General features: G+C 33.8%; 1 protein-coding gene across 1 annotated transcript; it reads left to right on the top strand.

Annotated features, from left to right (window-relative positions):
* Positions 1-6112: 6112 nt before the first annotated feature.
* Positions 6113-9915, top strand: LOC145036981 (malate dehydrogenase, glyoxysomal-like). Its single transcript, XM_078985517.1, has 9 exons — positions 6113-6470; positions 6904-7119; positions 7753-8067; positions 8150-8239; positions 8499-8582; positions 8745-8780; positions 8862-8951; positions 9243-9337; positions 9664-9915. Exons 1-9 carry the CDS (start codon positions 6393-6395, stop codon positions 9734-9736), a joined length of 1077 nt encoding a protein of 358 aa, XP_078841643.1. The 5' UTR covers positions 6113-6392; the 3' UTR covers positions 9737-9915.
* The last annotated feature ends 3042 nt before the right edge of the window (positions 9916-12957 follow it).

Here is a 12957-nt window from a genome sequence, read left to right as displayed (position 1 = left end):
GTGGTAGCTATAGCAAGTGTGACTAGAACACGGGAAGTGTTCCGACAGTCTTTAAGGGTCTTACTGCTTTAGTGTTGATTGGTCTGGGGAACACTAACAGTGGTAGGCATTGGTTGCCAGCAAGATTGATCACTGGATGGTACGAAGGATTGAGGATCTTTCCAGCCGGATGTGCTGTAATATGTTAGTTGAACCAAAGTGGGGGAGAGTTCTCCAAGGGTTCAGGAATAGAAGAAAGTGTGGATTTAGACCATTCCCAATGGGTGCTGTATGAAGAGTTTAATGGGTAAAAAGATGGTGATGTGGCATTCAATGGATTAAAAATGCATTGTAGGTAGAGTGTATTGAATGGGGGGTTCAATCCCCATTGAACCGTGTCATTCATTTGCTTTTTTTTTTCTTTTTTTTTTCTTAATTTAATATAACAATTTATGTTTGAAATTTTTTTATCAATTTAATATAACAATTTATATTGAAAATAACATTTAATTTTTTCCCACAAACAAACTATATATTATTTTTTTTATTATTTATACCTTATTTTATTTTATATTCAATAATTTAGTTTATTAAGTTACATCATATTTTTTATTCTAAACAATAAAAGAATATATAAATCTTATAAATATTTTAAAAAGATAACATCTTATTTATTATAATACAACATAGTGAAATTACATATTAATAAAACATTCCCATTATAATATATTCGTACCTTTTAATTTCTAAATTGTAATCTTTAATTAATATTTAGTAATTGTTACTTTGAATTTCTAATTAATGTAATGTTTTGGTTTTATTTATTAATGTTATTTATGAAAAATAAAATAAAATGATGATGTGGAATCCATTGAACTCTTATCAGTTTAATGGAGTGTAGAGTTTAATAGATTAAATGGTATAGTTAGTGGAATGATGATATGACAATCCATTGAACTCTTAAGAGTTCAACGCATTGGAGATGGCCTTAGGATGAGTCCGCATTCTTGTCAGGAAGGAAGGCAGCTTAACTGGCTGATTGGATCGAGAGGTATGTGAGTTGGGGGTTTGGGAAACTTCCCAACGTAGGGTTTGCGTCCTTTTTGGTTTTCCTAAGTCGGTCCTTTTGGGGGGTATGTTAGTTGATGGCAGATAGTTAGCTTTGGGGACTAGTTGGAGGAAATTCTCATAAGGACTTGAGTTCAACTAGGAGGTTAGGCCGTGTGTATGATCAGTGTGGAAAATGTATGATGGGTTAGCCACATCATTCATTAGCAATCAGATAGCGAAGTATGGGCGGGGCCCGTATCTCCTAGTTAGCGGAGTGTGGGAGAGCCTCATATCTAACCTAGCCAGCCGATTGCGGGTGAGGCACATATCTTCTAGTTAGTGGAGTGTGGGTGAGGCCTCGTATCTCCTAGTCAGTAGAGTGTGGGCGAGGCCCGTATCTCCTAGTTAGCATGATCAGAATTAGGAAAGGAAAGGTTGATGGGAATCGAGGTGAAGTGGTACCGGCGTAGCCCTAGATAAGCAAGACCTCGGGGCAAGGACACCCAGTAGTATGGTTTGGGTGAGACCCATGGACGAGGCTCGTGTGTTAGTAGCAAGGCAAGTGAGATCTGGCAGAGGTCATGGGGTCAAGTTATAGGATCGGGAATTCTAGGATTTATACAGCCAAGAGCGGAAATATGGATAAAGTAGTTTCGGTAGCCGAAGTTTTATACAGAAGTCGCTAGGAGCGACTAAAAAGGGTGATCATTGGTTCAGTAACCAGGTTGAATCCGGTATTCCGGATAGTGGACAGATAAGTCTAGATCTGGGAGGTCTTGGTTCCTTTGGAAGATAGGCAAGAGGTAGCATGATGATCGAATAGAAATAGTGATTGTGAGGGTTATTGTGTAGGGTAGCTTGAGGATCAGAAGTGTGAAGACACTTATATTTGGATTGGATAATCTCAGAGTAATTGATTTAACCCCGTTGCGTAACTCTCGTTTGAGTCTAACCGTTCCAGAGATGAATCTTCTACTCGAAAGATTATCTGAGCCTTTTGTCAAGTATAATTGTCCTGCAGATGGTTATGTAGGGATAGTCTGTCAGGGAGACAGACCATCATGGATTCGATCTCTGGAAGGGCAGAAGTGAGTTGTTAATGCTTAAAGTTCGATTCCTTCTAAAAGGAAATTCATTTGGCTCTCGGTTGACTTGAGAAGAATGGATTACGGGTAGAACCATTAATTGTGCTCCTCAAATTGGTAGTTGGATTCGGGTGTGAGTAAGAGCGATTTTGAGAACGAAATCCAATTTAAGTGGGGGATAGTTGTAACACCCAGTTTGAAAGTACCCGGTTGTGGTCTCGGAGGCCAAGGGTATAGGCGATTCGGTCTTTTATGGGTCTCGGGTCTTATTCGAAAGGTTTTAGGCTTAGGGGTATGGCTAGGAGCATAGGGTTTCCCGCCACCCTTTCGTGGATATAAAGTTTGTCCGAAATGGACTTAGAATGAAGGAGTTATAGCACTTCGAAGTTATTAGCATTATTGGTCCCTAATGGAGAAAAGTGGCAAGAAGGTACCATCATGCAAGGTGGTTAGCACGGAAGTATGACCATCGTATGTTGGGGGTACGCCCAATGTAGAAAAGTAAGTAAGCGCGGGTGTGGGAGGAGTACGCTCAGCGTACGCTCAGAGTTCCTAAACCCTAATTTTGGGGCCAAGAACTATATAAAGAACATAATACCCTATATATTAGCCTCCTTTTCATTCTTATACAGCCACCACGAAACCGTAATCCTTCCTTGAGTGTTCTTTGAGCTTAGGAGGCCCTTAGAGAGCATTTTGGTGTTGTGAAGCCATTTTCCAAGCAAGTGAAGAGAAAAGCAAGGTGGTGGTTCAAAGTAGAAGCTACAGATCTGAGATTGTGGTTCCATATCAGATCACCTTGAGGTATAAAGCCTTGAATTTTCCTCAAGTATACTTAGATATAGATTAGTGATATTTTGTACCATTTTGATCCCAAGTATAGAGCTTTATGGTTTAAATATGATTCATTGACTTAGAGTTGCCACTCTCAATGTTAAATGGATCCCTAATGCAGAAAGTTTCCATCTTGGATGTCTTATTGGGTTCATACATGAGTTAAGATCACTTTTATGAAAATAGAATGTTATTTTGGAGTTTGGGCATATTAGGGTCATGTAAAGTCACTAAGTCAGTGACTTTGTTGATTAAGACGTTGAAGAGGACTTGGTTCTGTGATTATAATCATTCGAATACAGTATTAAGTGATTAATGGGAAAAGTGACTTAACAGAAAAGTACATTGGGCGTACATGCAGGTACACGCAGCGTACACACCATGCAGCATGTATGCTTAGCGTACAGAGGAGTACACCCACCGTACTTAACCAATTCCATTTTCCTTCATTAAGTGCTTATTCTATTAAGATCTTATGTCCAAAGCTCAAATCTAGTCCCAAATAATATTCTAAGTCATAAAGTTTCCAACTTTATGACTTTCCATGGCTAGAAGGAGTCCACACACCAAAACCCTAACTTAATACACAAACCAATGCATCATAACTCTTGCATTGAGCGAAGAAAGGAACCAAGATCACATTTTTATGGCTCCTAATAGCTGCATAATAGATAAAGCTTCCAACTTTATCAATTACGATAGTCCAAATAACTAAGATCTAGTCTTTAAGTCTCAAAGGGACCAAAAATGCATCTTTCTCAACTTAATCCATTAATTCCAAGTCTCCAACCTTCATATCTGAATCTGTATGAGGTTTAGATGGATAAAGTTTCCAACTTTATCCATAATAAGGTCACAAACTTTCAAGATCTAAACTTTATGCACTAAAGTGACCAAAAAGTGTCAAATATGAAAATTAACATGCTCTATGAAACTAATGAAAAGGTCCAGAAATGATGTAATCTTGTTGGATCTATGCTTGAATCCTTCTTTCATACACTTTGCCACCACCTTGTTCAATCAAGATCCCACCTTCTAATGGAGAATAAGCTTATAAATGATGCCAAGGCTCAAAATAGGTGACATGAGGCTAGGGTTTCGAGTTAGAGTCTCAAGAGGGTGAAGGCTCATGATAGGAAGGACCCCCAAGGGGTTATAGAACTTAAATAGGGCTTAAAACCATGAAAATTGGGTTTTTACTCTATGATGGTACGTCAACCATACCTAAAGTTACGCCCTAAAAACGCATTTCTTCAGCCTAGTACGCATAACGCACTAGCTAGTGTACGCTCAACGTACTGTCAGACTTTTTTTTTTTTTGCAGCTTAACTTCAAATAGTCATAACTTCTTCGTCTCAACTCCATTTTCGATGATCTTTATACCCACGGAAAGGTATCGATGAGATCTACAATTTTATCTTAATACTTATGACTAAAAACATCTTGAACTAAAATCTTTAATTTCTATAAGAAACCCGAAACACAACCTTTCTCATTTTACCCCTCATATTCCATTGAACAATCAAAGGTTTAAATCATTTGTCCAATATCATATACCTCCTATAGAGTCTAAACTCCATTCCATTGAAGCCCAAAGCCTCCATTTAATCCATTTATTGTCCACAATCATGAAATAAGAAGTTATTGAAATATGATGCTGAACATAATATATCTAAAAAAATTATAAATAAGGATTATTAAAAAACATTTCAAATATACAAAGATAAATATTTAATTATTAAAAAACTTTGCAAAAATTTTTATGAACCAAGGAATATCTTTAAAAATATTTTTTTTATTAAACACATTTTATATTAGAATAACTTTAAGATATTTGGAATTGTTTATTTAAAGTGTTTATTAATTTATTTTGGTTTAACACCGGTAATAAGCAATTTTAAGTGTATGGATGGCAAAAAAAAAAAAAATTGTTTATCCTTATGTGATACATTTAATAAGCATTTTTTGATAGTTGTTTTATTTTAAGTTTAACCAAGCTAACAAACGAATACAAACATATAAACAAACATATTTTTGTGTTTGTGTTTGTTTGTTTAAAATATTACCTTTTCATGTTTGTTTGTGTGTGTTAATTAAGATGTTAAATGAAAATTCACAAATAGATAAAACACAAACATACATTAATGAACATAAATCCACGATCACAAACGAGCATATATAAACATATACAAATAAACATAAATATTCAAAAGAGTAAACATACATAAATATAACTAGGCCGTAAGACATCAAATATCCTAAAATAAGCCAAAAATAAAATCTATATATCGCATTCATCCAAATATGGTTCATGGAAAGTTTCATATTTTATTCTTATTGCAGCCATATATTTTCTCCAAATTTTAAACTCGTAGACCTTGATCCCTTTAATCAGGTCATACAAGTTAATCCTATATTATTAGACCATTTATTAGTAACAACATCATATTAACAAATAAAAGAACAAGAAATAGCAACTTATTGCATTAATTTACCAAAAGATAATCATGATTTGTCCTAAAAAATCATGACATACCAACGTATATAATGTCATAAATAAATGTTTAAAAAAAATTCTTAAATGGGTATAACCAACTAAAAACATAAACCAATAAACATAAACAAACAAATATAGACACACATACAAACAAACATAAACAACCATACATAAACATAAATAAATGAACAAAATCATTGTTTGTGTTTATTTGTTTAACTAAAGAAACTATAAACTTTGTTTATGTTTGCTTGTTTAATAAATAAAAAAACATAAACAAATATCATACGTAATTGTTCGCTAAACATTTGGGTCGTTTACCTTCTAAATCAAATTACACATTTAAACTTCATTTAAAGAAACAACAATATGGTAGACGACCTTTTCTGTTAGTTTTATATGTATAAACAAAATTTATCAAAACCTAAAAAACAACTTATTTAATTATCATGTTTTAGTAAAAAAAAAAAAACTAATCTAAATATATTTATAAAATTACATTTGTGTACGGATAAATTGATAAACATTTCTAAAAACACATAAGAATTAAGATGTTTCAAAAAAAAGTGAAGTAGCCCAAGATCACATCAACTAGGCCCAATTTATACGATCAAATCCATTCTCCACTGCCTTAATCAATGCAAATTGACAAATCCTATCACAGAATTTCGATCTTCCGTTCACGATTCCAATTGAATCGACCTCAATCCATAATTGATCTTCAATTCTCGACAGGAAGAAGATAAACCCCAATCTTCATCACACTTCCCAAAGTTCAAGCAACCTTTTTGTCATCATCATTCTTCTCTTTCTTCCTGATCTCTATTCATACAAACTATACATATCTCTTTTTGAGAATTTCTATACTCTCAACTCTCAACCTCTCAGTGTTTGTGAGAATTTCTTGACTTGTTGAAGTAAATCTTTTTGTGATTGTTCTTGATAATATGCAACAGCGCGAAGGAGGAGATGCTAGTCAACGCATCGCTAGAATCTCAGCTCACCTAAATCCTCATAAACCTCAGGTTTCCCTTCTCTCTTTTCCTTCTCTTTCATTAATCTTTAATCAATTTCGTAACTTTAACTTCAAAATTATTCGGTTTATGAATCATGATCATCATATCATGACAGACATCCGTTTTTCTTTAGAGGTCAAACGTAGTGACCGTTAATTTTGAAATCGATGCTCGTCTTTAAGAATTTAGATTCTGGAAAATTGTTCGATAAACCCACAACAAAACTGAACGTAATGGAAAAAATGTTCATGTTCTTAACTAAGTTCGTAAATTCTGGATTTGGAAAGTCAGAATTTTGACTTTAAAAGTCAAAATTGCAGAATTGAGTTGTTTCTTTTTACCATTTACTAAACATTCAACAATAAGCAACTATATGTATGCTCAATTTGAGTTCTGAACTGGTATTTTGAATATCTGTGTGTATGTAATCATAATTCTGAAGATGGAAAGAAGTTGTAATTTGGAAACAGCAAATTGTCGAGCAAAAGGTGGAGCACCTGGATTCAAAGTAGCGATATTGGGTGCAGCTGGAGGCATTGGTCAGCCACTTTCTTTATTAATGAAGATGAATCCGCTTGTATCTGTCCTCCATCTTTATGATGTTGCTAATACTCCTGGTGTCACTTCTGACATCAGTCACATGGACACCAGTGCTGTGGTAACTTTTCTATGCTTGTTGAGATTCTTATAAAATGAGTCCAAGGCTTTGGTGTATACTTTCAGTACTTTGTTATTTTCATACTTCCGCTCCAGTTTGGAGTGTTTGAAGTGTGTTGGTGAATTTGGGGTGGCTTGAGAGATTAGTCTATGTGATTGTAACAATCTATCGTATAATGGATTTTTCTTATCGATGGTTTTTATCTTGTTTTGGAGTTTTCTCATTATATTCTTATGGTCAATTTTCTATATTATTTTTTTATTGGAGTGATTGTTGGGTACTCTGGAGACCGTTTTCTCGAAACGATTTCTTTAGCCGTATTCTTCTATAAACTTTAGTTTTTTTCTCGGTATGAAACAAACATCAATTTAGCTTAAAGTGTTTGGAGAGTGTCGGTGAATTTGGGGTGGCTTGAGAGATTAGTTTATGTGATTTTAACAATTTATCATATAATGGATTTTTCTATCGAGATATCCATTGTTTTTCTCTGGTTTTGGAGTTTTCTATCTATATTTTAATTTTCATTGGAGGGATTGTTGGGTTTCTCGGAAATCATTTTCCCAACAATTTCAACTAACATCGATTTATATATCAATTATATTTATCCACTGATAAAATCTTTTTGAAACATAGGTGCGTGGTTTTCTCGGGCCACAACAATTAGAAAATGCACTTACTGGCATGGATCTTGTCATCATTCCAGCAGGTGTTCCTAGAAAACCAGGAATGACAAGAGATGATCTTTTCAATATCAATGCAGGAATTGTTAAAACCCTTTGTGAAGGAATTGCTAAATCATGTCCTAAAGCTATTGTTAACATAATTAGCAACCCTGTAAATTCCACAGTTCCAATTGCTGCAGAAGTTTTTAAAAAATCTGGAACTTATGATCCAAGACGACTCTTAGGAGTTACAATGCTTGATGTTGTTAGAGCCAATACTTTTGTGGTATGTAACATTTAGTTATTTATTTATCTTAATTCTTATTAATTGTTTGTGTTGACTATGTTGACTTTATTTGTGATTGAAGGCTGAAGTTTTGGGACTTGATCCGAGGGAAGTTGATGTTCCAGTTGTGGGTGGTCATGCTGGGGTTACAATCTTACCTCTTCTATCTCAGGTATTAAAACCCGAGGGAAGTTTTTCACTTTTTTACCAATTTGTGTCGGTGCATAAATTGGTAAAAAAGTGAAAAAGTGCAACATTGTTGCATGAATTAGTAAAAATGAAAAACGTTGTTGCATAAATATGTAATAATGTAAATTTGAACATGTTATTGTTAGCATCGCGTATATATATACTATAGAATCTAAGATTTCTTGAAATGTTGAGAACAGATTGTTGATTTTTTTTTTTAAATCTTATATATTTTGTTATAGATGAAGCCTCCATGTTCTTTTACTTCAGAAGAAACTACATACCTTACATCTCGTATTCAGAATGGTGGAACTGAAGTTGTTGAGGTAACATTTTTCAAATAGAATGAAAATTAACATTTCTAGTATTAGGTATTTATTTGATGACCATTTTATTAATGATTCACGAATAAAATATCACACTATTCTTGTACAAATCAAAAGTATTCTGATATGTAAAATAGTACAAATTTATCGCTCATTTTGCAGGCAAAAGCTGGGGCAGGATCTGCGACTCTTTCCATGGTTAGGTGTTTTTGTATGGTCCAAATTTACAAATTCTTTTTTGTTATTTTGTAATCTGATAATTCAAAATCCAATTTTTAGGCATATGCTGCTGTTAAATTTGCTGATGCATGCTTGCGAGGGTTGAGAGGCGATGCCGATGTTATTAAATGTGCTTTTGTACCTTCTGTGGTACGTCGTAATATTTCACCACCATTTCTTACATTATACAGGACAGAACAGGACTGAGCAGAGTAGGACAAGGACAATCTTGTACTGTGTTTGACATGCATTGGACTGAGATAGATACAGATGTCGATGAAAAAACCTGTAATTTTTTTTTTTTAATTTTGTTCCACTTAAAAAGGTCAGACAGACACATGTCGGGAATCAGTATGGATCTCTCGTATGTGTAAAAGACGTAAATGCCCTCATTGTAATCAATAGAAGTAGCCCTAGAAAGCTTTTTGTGTTTTATTGCAGGTTACAGAACTACCGTTCTTTGCATCGAAGGTGAGGCTCGGTCGTAATGGCATAGAGGAGATATACCCGCTTGGTCTCCTTAATGAATTTGAAAGGTCAACTTTGGTCAATGCTACTTTTATTTTACATTCTTGGTTCCAATTCGTTGGATTTTTATCCATCGATATTGGTTGTTGATGTTGTCTCAGCGACCGCAACTAGTCGGCTTAGAGATATCAGCATCAACATCAGTTGTTGATGCTGTCAGCATCAACAACTGATTTGGTCATAGCTGTAAAAACATCAATATTTGATGTTGATGCTGACGGTAGAGCTGACAACATCACCGGTAGATGGTCAGAACTGTCAGTATCAACATCTGATATTGATGGTGATGTTATGTCAAGAGTATTGATAGCGGTCAATTTGTTGTAATTAATAGGGTTGGATTGGAAATGGCAAAGAAAGAGTTAGCAGGAAGCATTGAGAAGGGAATTTCATTTGCCATGAAATGAGCGGGTATTGTGGTTTTGAGTAGATGTTGTATTGTCTTCATTTAAAAGGAGAAAAAAATGTTTTTTCGATGTCAGCTATATGAAATAAATGATAATTCCTAGAGGATTAAGTTATGGTAATAATGTTTTCGTTTTATAAATAATGATTCAATAGTGAGTGGAAAGAGAGTTATAGTGAATTAGTGATTATTCGCTTGAATAAAATTAGTTGATTGTTTAATACAACTTTTGAGATGTTTTAAGAATCGTAAATTGCTCGGTTATATTTATACTCCAGCCAATCTATATTAAAATGTTAAAGGTGTCGTGATTTGAAAACTTATTTGGATGGAAATGTAGTGCAAATTCAAAACTCTCACAAATTATTAACCTACGTTTGGATAGGAATGTAGACTTACGCCACATATCTAGATCTATTAAAATGATAATTATTCCTACCTGTCTCTCTACCACCGTGCTCAATAAGTAAGGCCTCGCTTTTTTCTAATAGAAAAAGTGGTGAAAGTCTATGCTACAGTAAGGAAAAAAAGAAGGTTTGGATTATGAACTCGAGCATTTTGTACTTGGGATAGACATTTGACACAGCGGAACCAGGCCGACAAGAAAAATCGAGGAACGGAACCAGGGTATTCGGTCTGGTTCTCGGTTCTTCATTTCCTACTAAATTAAATCATGTTCTATGATTCTCGGTCTGGTTCGGTCTGATGCTCATCCTATTTTGTACACGTCCAATAAATCGCTCGATTTGCTTCTTTGTTGGACTAAAGAAGTTTTGCCAATAATATATACTCACATGCAATGTTTTAAAATCCGGTTTGAATTGGCCGGTAGAACCGATTGGTCTGGAAACCGGGGAAGAAGTGGTTCAACTAGCATGAACCGGCTGGTTCATACACAAATCCAATTAAACGGTTAAATTAAACGTTGTACCGGTTAAATGGAATAAAAACAAATGCAAATTAAACATTCTGCATAAGAAACCATGATAATATTTTTCACATTTATTTAGATTTTCCTAAATAAAAATACATAGTAATGTTATGAAGTTTTTTTGATGTATTTGTATTTATCATAATTATTAACGACATGACATAATAATTAATGACATGACATTAGTTGATACAATCCTCCTTTAAAAATCAATTTAGGGCTTCTACATAACCGGATGACTGGAATTTGTGAAAACAAATGGATAAATGTCCATAAGTAACTCAAAGAATGAAATTTGTTAAATGTAGAAGATGCATAATAGTTTGTCCATTCGAGTTCATTTATGACTTGTAGTTAGGTAAGAGGCAAACACACTACAAAATAGGGATGAGAATTTGGCCTAGAAACCCGAACCAGACCGAAAACCAAACCGAACCGAACCGAATTAGATCCGAACGAGCAATTCGATTCGGTTTTCGGGTATCTATATAAGACTTATTCGGTTTTCGGGTTATTCAGTCCGGGTTACCCGAATAAGGGCTTATTCGATCCAAATGGACCGAACCGAATATGAAAAGTCACATTTTTTCCCTTGCGTGATTATTCGAACTTGTGTTTTATCAATCATTACCCAAAATACCCACATAATGTTTAATGTTTAACTTATATACTTATAGATAGATTTTTGGGTTGGATGTTTAATGTTTAGTGTTTAATATGTTGCTTAATAACTATATCTTAAGATTGTGGTAGTTGGATTTTACATTTTATATATGAAGAATAGTTTAATCCGTGTTATTCGTGTTTATCATAAGCTACAAAAGTCATACACAATACAATATTTATAACCACATAGTAAATGTTACTTGGGTTATTCGGGTTATTCGGCTCATTAATCATCTTGTACATGTTATTTGGGTTATTCGGGTCGGAACCTAATCGAACCGAATAATACCCGAACCGAACCGAGCCCATATTGCTTATTTGGTTTGATTTTCGGTTCATACAAGTACCTTTATTCAGTTTTCGGTTTTCGGTTTATTCGGGTTCGGAGCGGTTCGATTTGGTTCCGATCCGAATAACATCTCTACTACAAATTGTCACTAATATTTATCAAGAAACTATAGTAGTCACATTACAAACTGGCATCATATTCAAAAAAGTATATTGTTTATACTAGCCATAGCAAGCTTACACACACACATATATATAATAATCGTATTTTTTTATAAAAATTCGTTGAAAAAAAAAAGTAAAAAATATATATATTTTTTTTGTAAAAAAAAAAGTTTTTTTTTTCAAATTTTTTTTCAGCGATTTTCTTTAAAAATCTGCGATTTTTTCTTAAAAAATGTCAAAAAAAAGTTTTGTGATCTCTAGGTATTTTTTTTATGCATTTTTATGATTTTTAGGGTTTTTTTGTTTTTCAAATAACCTTTCCCTATATATATATATATATATATATATATATATATATATATATATATATATATATATATATATATATATAAACCGGTCCCGGCGGGTACCCAGCAGGTAGCAGTTCCGAAAAAACGAGAACAGGAACTGGTACCGCTTAAGGCAGTTCCATAACTTTAGGAATCGGAACCGGAACCGCTTAATGCGGTTCCCGTTCCAAAACAAGCAGTTCTGAGGCAGGTCCGGTTCCAAAAGTGGGTACTCGGTTCTGATGCTCATCCCTAGTTGCTTCTTCTTCTACTAAATTGATGATCTTCAACTCAAGCTAACACATTTCAAAGACACATAAGATGTTTGTTGATAAAAACCCTTGTGGTTGTGGACATCCTTCTTAAATTTCGAAATCAAGTATAAAGACTAATCTTGGCAAAAAGTTCATAGTTTTTCCCAACCAAATGGTAAATTTAACTGAAAGCTTTATTGTATCATTCTCTTATATATATATATATATATATATATATATATATATATATATATATATATATATATATATATATATATATATATATATATAGGGAAAAGGGAATATACATTACAGTCCCACCTAAGCTTAGGTACTAAACCTCTTGAAAATACATTGTTTTATTATATAAAGATTACGGTTAATGGATTCATGATTAATACTTCAAGATGTAAATTCAAGATCGACACAATAGGGTTTAGGGTTTAGAGTTTAGGTTTTAGGGTTTAGGTTTATGTTTAGGGTTTAGGGTTAAGGTTTAGGGTTTAGGGTTACAGTTTAGGGTTTAGGGTTTAGTGTTTAGATTTAAGGTTTAGGGTTTAGATTTAGTGTTTAGGGTTTAAATTTAGGG

This window comes from Lactuca saligna, chromosome 3 (genome assembly GCF_052625555.1).
Source record: "Lactuca saligna cultivar CGN05327 chromosome 3, ASM5262555v1, whole genome shotgun sequence".
Classification (NCBI taxonomy): Eukaryota; Viridiplantae; Streptophyta; class Magnoliopsida; order Asterales; family Asteraceae; genus Lactuca; species Lactuca saligna.
This window is presented reverse-complemented; position numbering and strand designations above follow the sequence as displayed.